General features: G+C 32.8%; 3 protein-coding genes across 3 annotated transcripts; all 3 read right to left on the minus strand.

The window, feature by feature from the left end:
- Positions 1-1220: 1220 nt before the first annotated feature.
- On the minus strand, positions 1221-3559 carry LOC7489168 (zinc finger protein CONSTANS-LIKE 4). The gene is made up of 2 exons (XM_002309659.4): positions 2735-3559; positions 1221-1843 (listed from the first exon to the last, which is right to left on the minus strand). Exons 1-2 carry the CDS (start codon positions 3449-3451, stop codon positions 1514-1516), a joined length of 1047 nt encoding a protein of 348 aa, XP_002309695.1. The 5' UTR covers positions 3452-3559; the 3' UTR covers positions 1221-1513.
- A 1745-nt stretch (positions 3560-5304) lies between these two features.
- Positions 5305-8818, minus strand: LOC7459901 (ADP-ribosylation factor 1). The gene is made up of 8 exons (XM_002309660.4): positions 8554-8818; positions 8423-8461; positions 8249-8311; positions 7859-7877; positions 7409-7520; positions 6646-6693; positions 6292-6422; positions 5305-5596 (listed from the first exon to the last, which is right to left on the minus strand). Exons 1-8 carry the CDS (start codon positions 8654-8656, stop codon positions 5563-5565), a joined length of 549 nt encoding a protein of 182 aa, XP_002309696.1. The 5' UTR covers positions 8657-8818; the 3' UTR covers positions 5305-5562.
- Positions 8819-13187: 4369 nt separating this feature from the next.
- LOC7459902 (protein GLUTAMINE DUMPER 5) lies at positions 13188-14032 on the minus strand. The gene has a single exon (XM_002309661.4). It carries the CDS (start codon positions 13962-13964, stop codon positions 13428-13430), a length of 537 nt encoding a protein of 178 aa, XP_002309697.4. The 5' UTR covers positions 13965-14032; the 3' UTR covers positions 13188-13427.
- Between the last annotated feature and the right edge of the window lie 3516 nt (positions 14033-17548).

The following is a 17548-nucleotide window of genomic DNA, read 5'->3' on the forward strand; positions in this document are numbered from 1 at the left end:
AATTCAAAATTTTATTATTAACTATTTATTTTCAAGTAGTATGTTTCTTTAATAGATTTATAACTTTTTAAACAAACTCAAAAACCAAACTAAGCAAATTATAAAACCTAAATATAAAGAAAAAATAACTAAAACCATAAACCAATTAGAATAAATAAAATTATTAAACAAATTATTTAATTTTTTAAATAAAATTGAAAAAAAATTATTTTTTTAAATCCTATCTCAACTTTATTACGAGGTCACCACAGATATTATACCATAATTTAGAATAAATAAAATTATTAAACATATTATTTAATTTTTTAAATGAAATTAAAAATATTTTTTTTTTAAATCCTCCTTAGGAAGCATATATAATTGTTGCATGCACAATCTCCACTTTATTACGAGGCCACCACAGATATTATACCATAATTTAGAATTTACTTGTTTTTGTGTTTGGAAAATATTTTAAAAAATTAAAAAATCTATATATTAAATTAATTTTTATATATTTTTATATTATTTTGATGTAATAATATCAAAAATAATTTTTTTAAAAAATAATATTTTAATATATTTAAAAAATAAATTATAAAACAACGCTGCTAAAACAACAACACCAGCTCATGGAACTGGCCATGCCAGGAGCCGGTGGTAAATTGTGGGCATGGCATGATGCAATCATTCATCCACAGGAGCATTATTTGAAATTCGAGTTACCAATGAAGACAAACCGATAAAAAAAAAAATTAAAATAAAATAAAATAAAAAAAAGAAGGGATTGATACAATGTCCTAATCAAGTACAGAAGGAATCTACCCATTGACTGACTGATCTTATCACAAAGACAGTCCCCAGTCATTGTATCTACTTTTCTTAAATAAATAAATAAATAAAAAGTTAATAAATATAATAATCTTTCTTCTTCCCCATGATGTGATTTCTTACCAATAAAATAATTGACGCCCACCTATGATATCGGTGATTTTGATCTTCGTCTTCTATGAAAGCAACAACAAAAAACCTGTACTTCCCCGTAATTACTTTTAAGCACATAAAGCTGCTCAATCCTCCAATGGCATCACTGATTTTGATCTTTGTTTTAGATAACAATATAATATCTTAAAGTATAATTACGAGTTAATATCTTATCATTCTCGACACTTTGCCTACGCCTAAAAACGAGCTAGCTCCCTGTTCCTCCCAGGATTGAAATACCAGAACAGTGAAGCTGATTCTTGTCACAAAACAAAACTCATTACTGCATAAAAACGTGTACAAATTCAAGGCTTCCACCTTAATTATATACAACAACATTGAACTGCAAGAAGGATTACAGCAAAAATACAACAATCTCCTCTGCGAGAGGAGAGGGATAACTTGGGGTTTTTCGTTGCAGCATAGAGGGAGTTATTACCACTGAGAGCCCGTAACTCATCAGGAGTGAAGAAGATTCGACGAATGAGGAAACAAGTTGGCATTCCAACATTGTCAATCCAACATCAAAATCAGGGAAAGACAAGTGAACTTAGAATGATGGAACAACGCCGAATCCATAAATACTACTCCGATCAACCTCGACTCCGGAATCAGTACGTTTAGCGAACCTTCCTTTGATTCGAGGCCTTGTTTCGGCATAGGCTTTTCGCGATGCATATCTAATTGTCTTCTCGAATTTTCGATTCTTTCTCTTCTCTCTATACCTTAACACCCTTGCTTCGCGGTCAACTGCTGATAGTTGCACTGTCTGGTTTGCCGACTCCATTCCATTGCTCACTGATCTACTGTAAGGGTTCGATATGTCTGTCAAGGTACTGCCATCTGGTACGACTCCAACATCAAGAGATGAAGAAGAAACCTGCAGTAAAAGCCCACAAGATCAGGACTTTGGAACTACAGATAAATCCCTTGTAACAACAGATGGACTAAAACGATGATAGATTCATGAAATCACAAATGCTACTTAGAAATCTGTAACAAGCTAGCATGACAATTTTCAAAAATGAGAAAACAGATTACAAACACTTTTAAACTTGAACTCAACATTCATTGGTTGACTAGTTTTGGAGATTGAAATTTTGTTGAGATTGGATTCATTTCTAAATTGAGTGTTTGAAAGTGTAGTGTCTATTATTTTTTTTATTTTTTTTTTAAAATATATTTTATAAAAGCATCAAATTAATAATTTTGATATATTTTGTAAGTGTGTTTTTCAATAGTTTTAATATGTTGATATTAAAAGAATAAAAATAAAATTATTTAGGTATATTTTCAAGATTTAAAATGAGAATTTTTCACAGCAAAATCAAATACACTTTAAATTTAAAATCCCCATCAATTGAAGACACAGCTATTTGCTATCTAAATCTTTAAATTAATTAAACAACTTAAATTTGACAAAATTATAGACACTATTAAACTGAAAATCTCTACTATAGGTAACTTGAATCTAGCAAAATTATAGTCTCTACTAACATAAACAAAGTTTTAGTAAGAAGTTGAAAACCCTAGCAGCTTAATTAACTCTCAGAACTTCTAACACCACCCACAACTTCACTATACGTGCCTAATAGCACTAAACATTTTCAATTCATAACTTGTTTTTTAGGTTTTATTATCTCAGGCCAACTTTCAGGCACCGAAACTAGGTCGGTCCACTTCTCCGTCCGTTCAAAGTCAAGCTATCCAATCGAAGACTAGAGATTTATTACAATTTTTACAAACAAAAGATCCAATTTAGAGAACTTACACTGTGGCTCAAGGAGTTATAGCCATAGCCACCAGCAAAAGTTTTAGATCCAGCAGAGAAATCCAACTCAAAGCAGCAATTGTCATTCACCAAAGCAGGAGCTTGAAACCCTAATTTGTTACTTTGCACAGGCACCACCCCATCAGTAGTACCTGAACTGTTCTGCTCTTGCACTTCCACTTCCACTTTCTGATCCACATACCGATCCAAATCCAAATACGGGTGCATTTCCGCCCCAAACACATATTGACCCGTATTCAGATCCAAACTGTCCACCCCTTTAGTATTCCCCCCACCAGGGTTCGGTAACAGCCACGACTCCGCCTCTGCCTCCTCCCTACTAACATCATCCCCACCATTCACGTCATCAAGGTAACGATACTCCAAGAAGTTAACGGCAGCTCCACCGCCGTGCGCAGCGGAGGAAGAGTCAAAGAAGGGAGTGACAGGGACACGTTCGTGGCGTTGGGCAAGAGGGTTTGCCGAGTGGATGTCACGGTCACAGGTGACACATAGAGCGGCAGCGTCAGCCTTGCAGGTGACATGAGCTGGGGCTTGTTCACAGACTTCACAGACCCAGACACGCGCGTGGCGAGAAGCAAGCTTGTTGGCCGCGTGGATTTTGGAGTCGCAACTGACGCAGAGGAAAGCTGAGTCAGCTCGACAAAACAACGTTGCTGTTGCTGATTTGCATGAGTCACAAAGCTTTGATGCCATTAAGGAAGATGAAGGCGAAGAGGTTCAAGACTTGAAGCTTCTGTTGAGCTGTTTTCTGTCTCGATGGGGTTCTTTAGGTTGAAGCGTAGTTTTATGGGGTTGGTTGAGTGGTTTACTGTTGTTTAAGTGTTCGGTGTTGCTGTATGGATCTATCTAGGGGGACCACGGAGATCTAAGTGTTGTCCAATGGGAGGTTGACACGTGGATGGTGTCCTAGCCAGATATAAAGGGTTTTGGTTTTTTATTTTGTTTTAACAATGTTATTAAGGGGTGTGTTTGATTTGGTCGTGTTTAAATTTGCATTTTTTAAATAGTTCTTTGAAAATAATGTTTTTTCGTGTGTTTTTTTTAATGGTTATAATATGTTAATATAAAAAAATAAAAAATATATTATTTTTAATTACATTGCGTAACCGTATACAACTTGTATTTTATACAATTAATTTCTCAGAATTGTTACCTGAGATTTCATCGAACAAAGGGAAATTAATGGGAAAATTTCATTTTTATATTCTTTTTAGGAAATTGGGGACTTTGATATATTTTTTTATATTATTAACGTGGATAATCGGGTTAATTTGTATACACGTCGACTAATCTACGGGTCTGAAAAAAATATTAATTTAATATTAATTTTGATGTTTTAGTAAAGGGGTCAATTGTGTATAGTTGGAGGGAGGGGCCACCGAGAGAAAGGTGATGTTTTCAGCTTTTTGTAGGTGAGTATGAAAGGGAGAGAGAGGGAAAGGGGCGAGGGAGGTTTGAATAATGCGGGCGTGGAGGACCCAGAGGGGGCATGCCGGCATGGGCAAGTTACTGTTCGAGAGGGATATGTAGAGAATGACTCTAGGGTTAGCTGCTTTCCTTTCCTATCTTAAGATATGGCCTCAAAGGGAATTCTCAAGTGGAATCCATTTTTTTATATATATTTTTTTAAGGAGATAACATTGTTTCATGTTAAAGGAAAAAAAGAAGATAGAAACGTTTTTTTTAAAAAAAAACCATTAAAAATCGCATGACATCGTTTTTTATCCGACCCAGATCCGGGTGTGTTTCTGTGATGTAAACCGCCCCAAATTCTTGAAATGACACTAACGCTTCTGCATACACTAAAAGAGACTTTCGCAACACTTGCATTGAAATCGAAGCTTAAGAGAATCTAAGCTGATGAAGTTGCGCGGCGTAGAGTAATACATACAGCTTGCAACCACAGTATCCTACAGCCTCTCGAGTGTCAATTTGCTTGCTCAGGCCTCAGAGTGGATTCAGATGGCACAAGGAAAACGACGAGTACAGAATCTAGACAAGCACTGTCCTGGTGTACTGTTTAGTACCACAACCTGCCTGTTTGCGAAACTCAGTAAGTACCAACTTTACATTATCTTTCTACTGCCAAATTTTGCCCTGCAGTAGACTTCATTGGCAGGTTCCTCTGCTCTGATACAGGTATCTATCAAAGAAGAAAAAATACGAGCCAAAGAGGAGGGGAAAGCTGCTGTTCGGCATTGGCAGTGAAAAGCCCATCACAGCCCCTTGGAGGCTATTATTAGATTTGATGCTTAAACTTCAGCCTCATTAATTCTTAATCAACTTTGAGCTCACGGGCTTGACTCATTTCTTCTGAAAATTAAATCAGGGTGCAGTCTGTGTTTGTCAGATTGGCTAGCCCTGGTCGACAGCTTGGGTAGCAACTCACAAGCTTCTCAGGAAATAGGCCTGGCTCATTTGTTTGGAGCATCCTCTTCACAGGCAGCTAAAGCCAGTGTATTGCTAATGAAGAATCAAAGTAGGCCCTCCTCCATACCTTCCACAACCATGGTACTAAAGATGAAAATATGAATTTGACACACTAATTTGAGGGAACAACAAAAAGGGCAGCAGCTAATTATGTATTGTGTTAAAGCAGTCTTACAAGAAAAATATGTATTTTTGCTTCAGTTTTCCCCAAAATAATCCTGCAAGTCAGTATTTTAATCTCAGCATATGGAAATAAGAAATTGCGAAGTCACCTCCTGAGATTATGCCAAGCTTGAATCGAGGGTAATAACACTTATCGCTCCAGCATTCGTGTGCATGAGATTATGCTCGTTCTGGAACTTGCTTGAACAAAGTTAGCCACCTCCTGATTTGAGAGTGTTACTCAACCTGCAAAAGTTGATTTCCCACTTAGGCATTTATGTCAAGTAATTGCGGGGCACCAAACTTCAGTACCATAGAGAAAGCAACTGCGTATGGCTACCGTGTGAAGACGAGTAAATTGGTACTTACGACCCCATGAAGCCAGAAGAGAAAAAATTGTTAATCCACACTAGCATTTTTTATTGAAACGAAAATCTGAAAGATTTCGAGAAGTCAAGGACAATAAATGATGTTGGTCCCACTTATGCAGGTCCCAGGGAGGATAAACTGGCTATGGTCCTAACTTTCACTCAAGATAAAATATGCTCCTACCAAATGAAATTCCCATGTGATTCACAATGCACAAGTGACAGAATATGTGACAAAAAATTGCTATCTACCATAAGTGAAAATTCTAGGTACCAAATCAATCTTTTGTTTTCTTTCTTCAAAACCAATCACTGAAAAATCAATCAAAATATGAAGAATCTATTAGACTTGAGTAGGTTGAAAAGGAAATATAACCTCAGCAAAATGGAGTTTTCTTTTAAGGATCAGAAACAAAAATGTTTGCCACTTAATCTTTGCAACACCAGATATAAACCACAGTTACACTTTTTTCCCATGACATCTAGGTGATACCATATATGATAAACCGATTCATAATACTTTGAATTTAAGGATACATGCGTGTCTAGTATTTTGCGATGAAGAATGCTTACCAGTCCAAGCCCTCAAAGAGGCCGTCACCCTTAGTAGCACAAGCTTTGAAGATGGCCCATTGGCGACTTTTTATTTTGTGCAACTCCAATGCCTCAGTCACAGCAGCAGCATCAAGTGCACCAGGGAGATCCTGCTCATATAAAGCAATAGTTGCAACATGTTATCAGAAACTCCAGTGGTTGGTGACAGATTTTTTCTTTTTCCCAATACTGGCTTGTATTTTATACACAATGTTGAGAGTACAAGGAAGCCCATTTTCAGACGATCAAACTAATCAATTATTGACCCCTATATAACTGTAGGAGCTGACAAAGTTTATCCAAATTGTGGATGTTAGAGAAAATAGTCTTCACCTGCTTGTTTGCAAAAATGAGGACAACTGCACCTTTCAATTCTTCCTCCTGCACAAAGGTCCAATTTCATATCAGAGTTCTTAGATGCCATTAGAGCTAATGAAAATTGGTCTGTTTTCCAATAGATGTAAGCATGAAAAACGAGTTCCTATCTACATAAGAAAAACAAGATTGCAGTTCAGAATATAGCAGAGCTGACAATTAACAAAGGATAAGTTTTTTGACAATCAACAAAAGATAAATTTTTTCCTTTGATTCTCTTGCTTTAATTTTGTGAAGAAATTACTAAACCTGATAGATAGCTACATTTTTTATGGTAAAATATCAGAGGAAAAAATGATTACATAGCTTAGCAACAATGATCCCAACAACTCACAATCCCATAAAATGCAGTCCCCCTGTCACACTGCAGACAATATGAAACTGGAAGTTTTTTATTGTCCAGATATGTTGCAAATTATAAAAAATGTAACCCACTTAACTCCATGACCTCGTACTAATAATTCTTGCTTTTGGTATATTACAATGATAATCACCAATTTTATGAAATAAATATAAGTCACAAATTAAGAGACTAAATCTGCTGTGTTTTGCTGCTATCCTTTTCCATTTCCCCAAGCAATCAAAGTAAATAAATATGTTGAGATTGAAGAGGACAACCTAGACCAACGACTACATCTGATAGAATGTGAACGAACATTACCCACTAAGCAGCATCCTGGTACTCTACAAACTGATAATAAAACAGATACTCCTGAAGTACCTCCAAAATTGAATGAAATTCTTCTTTGGCTATTCCAATTCTCTCCGTGTCACTTGAATCTACCACATAAATTACAGCTTGAGTATTCGGGAAATAACACCTCCAATATGGCCTGAAAGAAACATACAAACTTATTCACAGGGAAGGCATGAAGGAAAAACAGACTATTGCATGCCAAATATCCACTACCAAGGAATCAGCATAGACACAAACAAAAAACTCGAGGGAGGACTGAGCATAAATCCATGAAGGATTTTAAGAGCATCGAAATTTAATTGATTGCATCGCTGTAACTGTACTTCTCAACAACACATATAGCATTCTCTACACAATACAGAAACCAAAAGCACATATGTTCCTACTAAGAACACCGGTCAACAGCAATAATGGCAAACAATTTCTACAGAATGTAAACTACATTTTCTTCAGAGAAGAAGGGAGAAAAGTTACCTGATACTTGTTTGTCCACCTGTAGCACCAAACCATAAACCAGATTAATTTACAAAATGAATTGCTACATGAACTTAAACAGCATAACAAATTCACTAGAAGATCACTGTTAAAAACCTCCTTTGGTTTCATTAACCCCAAGGCAACTAAACTAGAACACCAAACAGTGAATTCGCACACCCTTACAGTTCAGAATCCACACATTAAGAAACTAAAAATAAACCCTAAATATCTCATGTGCTTAACAAGTACATCAAAATCAAGCCCACTTGACTGGACCCCTTGATCACTCTACTGCATACTAGCTCTCAGTATCCTCTTCATTGCGTAATAAAATCAATCTAACAGACTAAAACTCCATTAATTCATAGATTAAAACCAATTACTTACCTAAATCCCAGACTTGAAACTTAATGTTGTTGTACTGTACAGTTTCTACATTGAATCCAATCGCTACACCACGTAAAAAAAAAGCATCAGATTAGCAAAAATTCAGAAAAAAATCATACGGTAACATAAATTCCCAACTCAAATTTTCTTCCTTTTTTAAAAAAAGAAACTCACTTGGGATCGTGGAGACTACCTCTCCCATTTGAAGCCGATCTAAATCACAAGAAAACACACCAAAACATCACAAATATGTAAAACTAGAAAAACCCAGAAAATAAATAACAGAAAGAAAGTGGGGGAGTTACAGAGAATGGTGGTTTTGCCAGCATTGTCGAGGCCGAGGACAAGTATTCGAGCTTCTTTATTACCAAATAAAGAAGAGAACATTCTACTAAACAAAAGACCCATTTTTTTCTTTTTGTTTCTGTTTTTCACACTTCGAAAATTTCTAAGTGCATGTCACGAACTCGATCGGTTTCGCAGGTTTTTGTTCATACCAAGTACTGAAGCTCTCTCTCTTTACTTTAAACAAGCAAGCAATTTCCAAGAATCTTCTGTTCAAGCCAGTGAAGTGTCGAGAGTGTTGTGGGCTATGAAGATGTGGTTCCGAGCAGGGCAGATGGGCTTGTGAACAGGTATTGTTCCTTGAGTGTCAGCCCTAATACGAATACATACATGGATTTTTTAAATAAATAAAAAAAAAATTGGTTCAACTTTGATGCACAAAAACTATATTTGTCACACTTTCGGTTATTGGATCAATTTGTGAGTTAATATGTCATCTTTGCTTATTATTTTTATTCAAAATAATATTTTTATCTTTATTTTCATGTGTTGATTGATTTAATCATGTATGAACTAGATTTGATTAAGTTAATTGATTTTTGTTGAGTTGATATTAAAATTGTTTCAACTTGAACACAACTCGATTCAGATTCTAGGTTGTGAGATTTTTAGATCAATTAACTCGATCAACTCGGGTTTAACAATTGTGATCAAAACTATATTTTTTTAATCTTAAAAGTTGGTTTAGTGATTAAGAAGATTTTTATTTAATTTTTTGTTTTCAAATCATAGAATTTATTAAATTTCTCTAAATATACGAGGCTAACATGAACGATATGTCTCGATATAGTTTTAAAAAGCATGAGCCGGTCCAAAAATACTATAAGTATACCATGTCTTAATTTTATTTTTTTAAAACCATGTATAAGCTATAGTAGTTTGATTCCAAATAGCTATATTTAACACTATGTGTTCAGAGTTGCATCGTGTGGCCTTATTTGTCGGAAAAGTAAGATTGTTTGGTCCAATAACATGACAGAAACCATGCTGCAAGGGCAAGGCATGTCCTTTCTAATTAATCAAAATATCTATCGAATCACGAGTTGCTATCAGCAGATATAGTGAAATATTTATAGCATGAGATGGGACTGATAATAATAATAATAATAATAATAATAATAATAATAATAATAATAATAATTAGGCTTAAATTCAATTTTTATATGATGAGTTAGGGTATGTGATAATTTGTAGAGGAAGCATTTCGTTCTCTAAACCAACTTTGATGCGAGGCTAAAATGGATTTAGAATCTTGAGTTTCCCTTTTGCTTTTCTTCAATGCCAAATGATCGCTTAAAATAAAATAAAACAAAGATGGATATCGAAGTGATTATTTGTTTAAATTGCAATGATTCTCTTCTATGTATATATGGGATTTAGACTTGGTTTGTATAGGTGAAAAACAATAATTTAATGATTTTTATGATATGAAATGGAGTTTTAACCGCGAACTCAAATGTATTTTCAGTGTTTATTTGTTAATGTAGTGTAAAGTTTTTTTAAAAAATATTTTTTTAGTTGAAAATACATTAAAATTATATATGTTTATATTAGCATATTAAAATTATTAAAAAAATATATTTAAAAAGGATTGATTTAATATCTTTTAAAGTAAAAAATAAATAAAATAAAAATCTAACATGAACTTAGTAGATGCTCTCATTCCTTGTATGCATATTATACAAACTATAATTACCCATGCTTGCCTTTTTTATCAATACACAACAATGTGGTTTTGACTATTGAATTTGCATCTAGTAAGTTCTATTTAGTATTTATTATGGGTGATTATTTTTTGTTCGGTTCGGTTTTTATCAAAAAAAGTAACCAAGTTGAATTTTTTTTTGACAAAAAAAACTGAAACCGGTTCAAATCGACCGGTTTCGGTTTGGTTCGGTTTTTTTGAACAAAAACCGGTTCAAACCGGTTTGGCTCGTTTTTTTCCGGTTTGGCTCGGTTTTGGTTCGGTTTTTTCGGTTTGACTCTGTTTTTTTCCGGTTTTTTCCGGTTCGGTTTGATTTTTTCGGTTTCAGGCTTATAAAACTGAAACCAAACTGAACAGATCGGTTTTTTCAAAATTTTAATCGGTTTTTTTTCACGGTTCGGTTTTTTCAATTTTTTTATCTGATTTTCTCGGTTTAATCAGTTTTTTGGTTTTTTTGTTCAACCATAGTATCCATAAAGATTCCTTTTTTAGTATATAATTGTGATGGGATTTTTTTTTCAAATATGTAATAATGACCATATGATACAAAGAATGAAAATAGCTTGGACATTGCTCATATTTGAGTTGGCGCAATCCTTATATATTATAAATATTATATTTAGTTAATGTTTCATTACTGAAAAGATAGATATAGATAGAAAAGATAAATATAGAAGACATAAAATATATTTAACCACAGAAATAGATACGAAAACACGTTTCAATAAAAATATTTCTAAAATAATTATAGAATGATTTTTTTATCATTTTAAAATAGAAAAAATAATATATAAAATACTTGATCTCCAAGAGATGGCTTGACCTTGGCTTGTATAGAGATTAGCAAGATTCTCGGCTGTTCACAGGGGATTATTATTAATAAGGGAAAAACAGCTGTCCGTTAAAAAAATCAAGGCTGTTAATTAATCATTTATTTATCAACAAACGCGTCTTCGCATCGCCGCGCGCAGACAACCCAGCTGCTAAAGCTAGCACGTTGCTTTCCATTGCTCACAGTCCAACGATAGATCACCACGTGTCTCCTATTTGCATCCCAAGAAAGTAGTCCAAGGCAAAAGCCTGCTTTCTCGTGTATTCATCGGCTGTCTTTACTTTTGCATTTAAAAACGCGTTTTTTAAATTTATTGATTTTTTAATTTTAATTTATATTTTTATATAATTTTGAATATATTGATATTAAAAATAAAATTTTAAAAATAAAAAAAATATTATTTTAATATATTTTAAAAAAACTCTTTGAAAAACATCCGTAACACAATTTCAAAATACTATTCTAAGGGACCGTTTGAAATTGTGATAACGGCAACGTTTTAAAGTTATTTTCACTTATAAATACATTAAAATAAAATTTTTTATTTTTAAAAAATCATTTTTAATATCAGCACATCAAAACGATATAAAAACATAAAAAAATTCATTTAAAACAATTTTTTTAAAAAAATTTAAGAAAATACAATTTTAACCACGTTTCCAAATAGACCTAAAAATCTCTCTTTTTCCACTTCAATGCCACCTATAAAGCCTCCCAAAGGAAAATCAATGATTCACCTGAACAAACCAAAACCAATGGATCATTTCTTAATTTGTTGCTCAAATGAGAAATGTTTCTAAAATTATTTCTTAATTTGAGATGAAAAAACCTAAATGTGAAATAAATTCTATATAAATTCATCAGATGTGTTGGATTAATAGTACCCATGAATGATAAAGATTTAGTAGGTGTTTAGTAATGCAGTAAATAATATTTTTTTAATTAAAAATAAATTAAAATAATATTTTTAAAATTCTTGATATTAGCATATCAAATTCATAAAAAATATCAGCCTTTTCATACAAAAGCATTAAAATAGTATATAAATGTGCTGTATCAACTAATCAATTACAACATAAAAAAAAACAGATTGAAAGCTAAATTATGAAATTAATTTCTTCACTTAAATGGATCTGAAAATATCAACTAAATCATAAAAAATACAGAGATTATTTATCATAATTACTTATTTATCACCCATCTCCTCTTGCACTGACATTCAGGCAGCACAAATTTCATGCACAGTCGACGGATTTACTACGTTGGACTACTAGAGTTCTTGTCACTGTGCTTTACGGGTAATTTGTTCCTTGGAATTTTCCGGCAGCCAAATTAAGAGAAGATACATTTAAAGAGTATATGACCCTTCGACTCCATTTTTTTCACTTTATTCTCCATTAGTTTTTCTTTTCTTTTTTTACAACTGAATTAACAAGTAATTTGTTCCTTGGAATCTTCCGGCAGCCGAATTAAGAGAAAATACATTTAAAGAGTATATGACCCTTCGACTCCATTTTTTTTCACTTTATTCTCCATTAATTTTTCTTTTCTTCGATCTTTTACAACTGAATTAACAATCCCTTCTACAAAAGATGATTCTTGAAGTATCATATTCATTATATATATATATATATATATATATATATATATATATATATATATATATATATATAATTACCTTTTAAAAATTTTAAAGCACCAAAACCCACTTCAAACCATTAAAAATTCTTTAATTTCAAGCTCAATTAATAGTAAACAATATCCAATATATGTTGGATTTTAAAAAAATTAACTCGAGATTGATTTAATTTAACTCGTTTAATCAGTAAAATCACTTAGTTAAAATTCAATATAATTTTTTTAAAATAAATTAAAATAATATTATTTTGATTTTTTTATATGAAATTGAAATAACTTTTTTTGTTTTGACTGAACTAGATTAATAACTCAAGTCATTGCCTGGGTTGGGTTAATAAATTTGGCTGTAATTTGTTGTCATCAATGAAGGCTGGTAATTGCTGGCTGTAAAAACGGATCAAAGATATTGGGAAAAGTAATTATGAAGAAAAATATGATTAATTACTAAGCAAAATTTGGCTGTAATTTGCTGTAAAGAAGAAAACCTTTTCTTCTACTTCAAGAATTGCCTCATCTCTGCAAATTTTTTACACCTCCCGAAGTACTACAAGAACAGCACCCAAAACACCAAAAAACCAGGAAAAGTACCAGAAAAAAAGAAAAAAATTAAACACTCTCCTTTCATCTCCAAAATTGATTTATTTCCTGCTCATTGCAGCTTAATTTTGTTCTTCTTGTTGATTCTCTTGTGTCTCTATGTTTTCTTCAGCTGTTGTTCTTGCTTGATCATGGCTGTCCCCTATCATTTCTTCATTTTTCAGCTTGTAATGATCACCGGTGCTCTCTGTCTTCTCTTCTTCTTGGTTATCAATCTGGGCTCCAGAGGAAGAAACTTTACTACAAACAGGAGTGGCTAAAAATGTTGGCTTCTGATTCCCAGCCATAATAACCAAGAACTTCTCTTCATAAACCCTTTTCTCTGCCTTCCCAGGGTTACTTCCTTCCTTTTCATTTCCACTTTCAAGATCTCTTTGATCGTTACCTTCATTTTCACTGTCTAAACGACTAGACAATCTCCAATAAGAGCAAGCCAAGATTAATAAAGCAAAAGCAATCAAGCCCAGCATAGCTGCTAGACCTCCAAAGAGGTAAGGCACAGGAGAGTGCCATGGTGAGCGAGGTTGGGCTATTGCTGGTGGAGTGGCTGCTGCCTTTGATGAGCTCATGGTGGTGCCCAGGTGGCTTACGGGTCTCATATTTTTTTTTTTGATGTTTTTATAACCTTTCAGAGGTTTTGGTAAGAAGGTTGAGAAGAAAGTGTGTGAGGTTTGAGAAACGGAGAAGTAGGGCGGTGGAATTTATAAGGGGGGAGTTAGGGGGTTGTGCTTTGGGTAAACTACATTTTAATCCCTATATATATACAAACATTTCATTTTGGTTTATATAATTTAATTTCTTTTGATACTAATCTTGTATTTATTGAATAAGTTTTAATATAGAAGAAAACTACAATTATTTAATGGAAGAGGACTACTCTCTACTATAAAATTGAGAGTCTCTCAAATTTCTTACTGATTTTAATACAGTTCCTAAAATTATACAGTAAATGAAAATTAACGGCAAAATTTAATGGGATAGCACTACCCATATATTATATAATTCAAAGTCTCCCAAATCTCCTATTGAATTAAAAAAAGAGAGTTTTAATATGGTTCCTTGAAAATTAGATAGTTACTGAAAATGAATGGTGAAAACCCATTTTTTGAATTTTATAGAAATTTTGTGGGATATTATCAATATTTTCTCACACATGAATTTAAAAGAAAAAGATAAAGAAAAACATTAAGAAATTAAAGAAAATGGAAATTCTACCAGGTTTTGTTGGATATTTAACAGCTAGGAAGCTAATTAATAATAGGAAAAATTACCTTTAGTCATTTTCATACTTACCATCCGTATTTTTAAAAATTATAATTTATTTTATAAACTTTACTGCTTGCATAATAATTTACATTCTAAAACCATTTTATAATTTAGCTTATTTTATACTGATTAAAGATATGCACTGTGGTTTTGAAAACACGAAAAATAAATATAAAAACAATTAAATTATAGAATGATCAGAGTAATTTTCTCAGTATAACTCAAAAGACTAAGATGGAACATTTCTACATTTACAGGGCCTAAAATATGTTTGGTGGCTCTTATGCTTTTATATTTGGGTGTCACGGATTTGGCACGCTATGGCGACACTTTTTCATGTGTGTATGTGATGCATGTTATGTATGAAGAGAGTCCCTTGAAACATGATCCTGTATAGCAGGATGGTGGTTGTTTCTGATGGGTGCTTTGGTGGGGCCCTGTGTATTTTAGAGTGGACCCTACAGATCCAACTGGAAATGACAGGAGAGGGCAGGGCTGCTGCCTACATGATCATCTTTGATTTGATTAGAAATGTAGTGATTTATTACTTAATTAGGTTCCTTTCTTTCTAGTAAAATGGTTGGTTCTAAAACCCATGTCTAGTCATCATATAAGATAAACATTGTACTCGAATCCTCAAGGTTTAGGCACATCTTATTACTTTTTCTTCATTAGAGATTTAATTTAAAATGTGCATTGAGATCAATACAAGCAAAGCTTGATTTGATCTTTCTACACTTCAATACTTGTATATTAGAACTTTAAATCGCAGAAATAATGGTTTAATGGAGTTAATTTTTTTTTATTATTAACATTGTTATTTAATATTACTTAGGTTGACTTAATGCAAGGTTTGAGTCATGAGTTAAATAAATTAAATTGATTTTTTTAAAATAAAACAACATCACTTTGAAGAAAAAATAAATTAAAAAAATAATAGGTTTTGCCTCTATTGATACTTGAGCAGACTAAATTAAACTTAATATATAAAAATGATTATTAAAGAGTTTATTAGATTTTGAGTTACATGACATGATACTTTGGGTTATAAAATAAGTGGTGGTTACAGAAAATAATAAGAAAATTATAATTTTTTTTAAATAAAAAATAAAATTATTTGTTCGAATCTTATAAAATAAAAGATCTATGATTAGTAATGAAAAATATTTTTTTCCCTAAATTAAATAATAAATTATAATTTTTTTTCCTATCTTGCAATATAATGGCCACTTGATTAGAAATGGAGTTGTAATTTTTCTTTTAAATCCTTCATGTTTAATTAATATATGAAATTAATTTATATTCAAATCATGATTCTTTTTACCAACTAAACTCTAGAATCTACAATTCATCTTCTTCGAACAATATTTTTGTGTCAACGAATGTAACTTCAAATCAAAATCCAACTACCATTGACATCTATAGGATCAAACAGAGAATCCAGCATTGTCATTCCATATATAGGTTTTCACTAAGAAAATAATTGATTTGACATTATTCCATCGTGGATTTCACACATTTCCTGTTCCACTTACAAAGGCAACAATTCTCTTCAGGATGAAATAATATTCTCATGCATTGAACGTTTTGTATTATGCTCAAAATATTTTTCTGCTGCGTGTAGTAGCATCTGTGTGTATTGACATAATCCTTATTGATAATTATTTCGGTTTTTAATCTATGATTTGTTCATAGAATGTTTCCCTCAAAAAACAAGATAAAATAATCACAAGATTATGACATAAAATAAATATATTTTTAGGAAAATTTTAATATGATTTTATGTGATTTTAAAACTGAAAAATCAAGCTGCTTGGGGTCCATATATATCTTTAGGGCACAGTAAAACGCACTGAACTTTTGTTTTGGTGAGATAAGATGTGTGGATCAAGAGGGAGACCATAATGATTAAGTAGAGATAAAATGGAATAAGCTTTGTGTGTAAAGTAGCAACAATCCATTGTCCCTTTCTTTCGTTTTATTATTTGCTTTGTGAATGATTTGATCCATTTGGCCATGTTCTAAGAAATCTGCATGCCCCATCGATCCTCTCCATTCGCACATAGAAAAGATGCACTGATTGTACTTCCTTTTTTTTTAACTGTTGATTTGTAAGGAAGATAAACCCTTGATTGGCTAGGGTTTGGTTTTGTCTTGGACCTTTTTTATGAAGTGATTGAGAGGAAATCTATCCTATGCTTTGTATAGTTGTTATGATGCGCAATGCATTATATAGTTTAAATCTCACAAATTAACAAGAGGAAAACAGGAAAGGACTCCAGAATCTCCAAGTGAAATATTGCAACAACACAATTACATCAGCAAGCTATAGTTATATGCAGCACGGGTCCTTCTTTATATATAGTCTTTCATGGTCCCCAAATTAGAAAGAGATAGATAGCCATGAGATACTGATTGATGACAGGCATCGAAAGTCACACACATATCTGATCATGTGGTAGGCTCTGTCCCTGCCTGTTGCTTTTAATCTTGGGGTGTTTACACACAGAGAAAGTCCAACAAGGTTCACTGTTGTTTGTGAACATGTGAAACAGTTTAAAAGGCTGGACAAAGTTGATGAATTTTGTGTAAAAAGTCCTTAGGCTGGCTGGAGTTTTGGCGTATCTCCAGCTATGGAGGTACCAGTACAGACACCCGTATATACGTTTCTTGTTCATTCTGAATGGAATCAGATTCTAACTTCGTTGAAATTGGATCGAAAGAAGCAGGATACTCTCACGAAAATCTATGCACACCCCAATTGCTGGACGGGTTTTTTTCAAGAAGGAAAAGGAAATAATCAAGAGTGGGAATACGCACACAATCTTTAGACTTTTAGCTGAAGTACATAGGGTTTAATCCATTGTTGGTCCTAATTATAGTCTTACAATCTTTATGATCTAGATCCTGCACTTGT

The sequence above is a fragment of the Populus trichocarpa genome, chromosome 6 (genome assembly GCF_000002775.5).
Source record: "Populus trichocarpa isolate Nisqually-1 chromosome 6, P.trichocarpa_v4.1, whole genome shotgun sequence".
Classification (NCBI taxonomy): Eukaryota; Viridiplantae; Streptophyta; class Magnoliopsida; order Malpighiales; family Salicaceae; genus Populus; species Populus trichocarpa.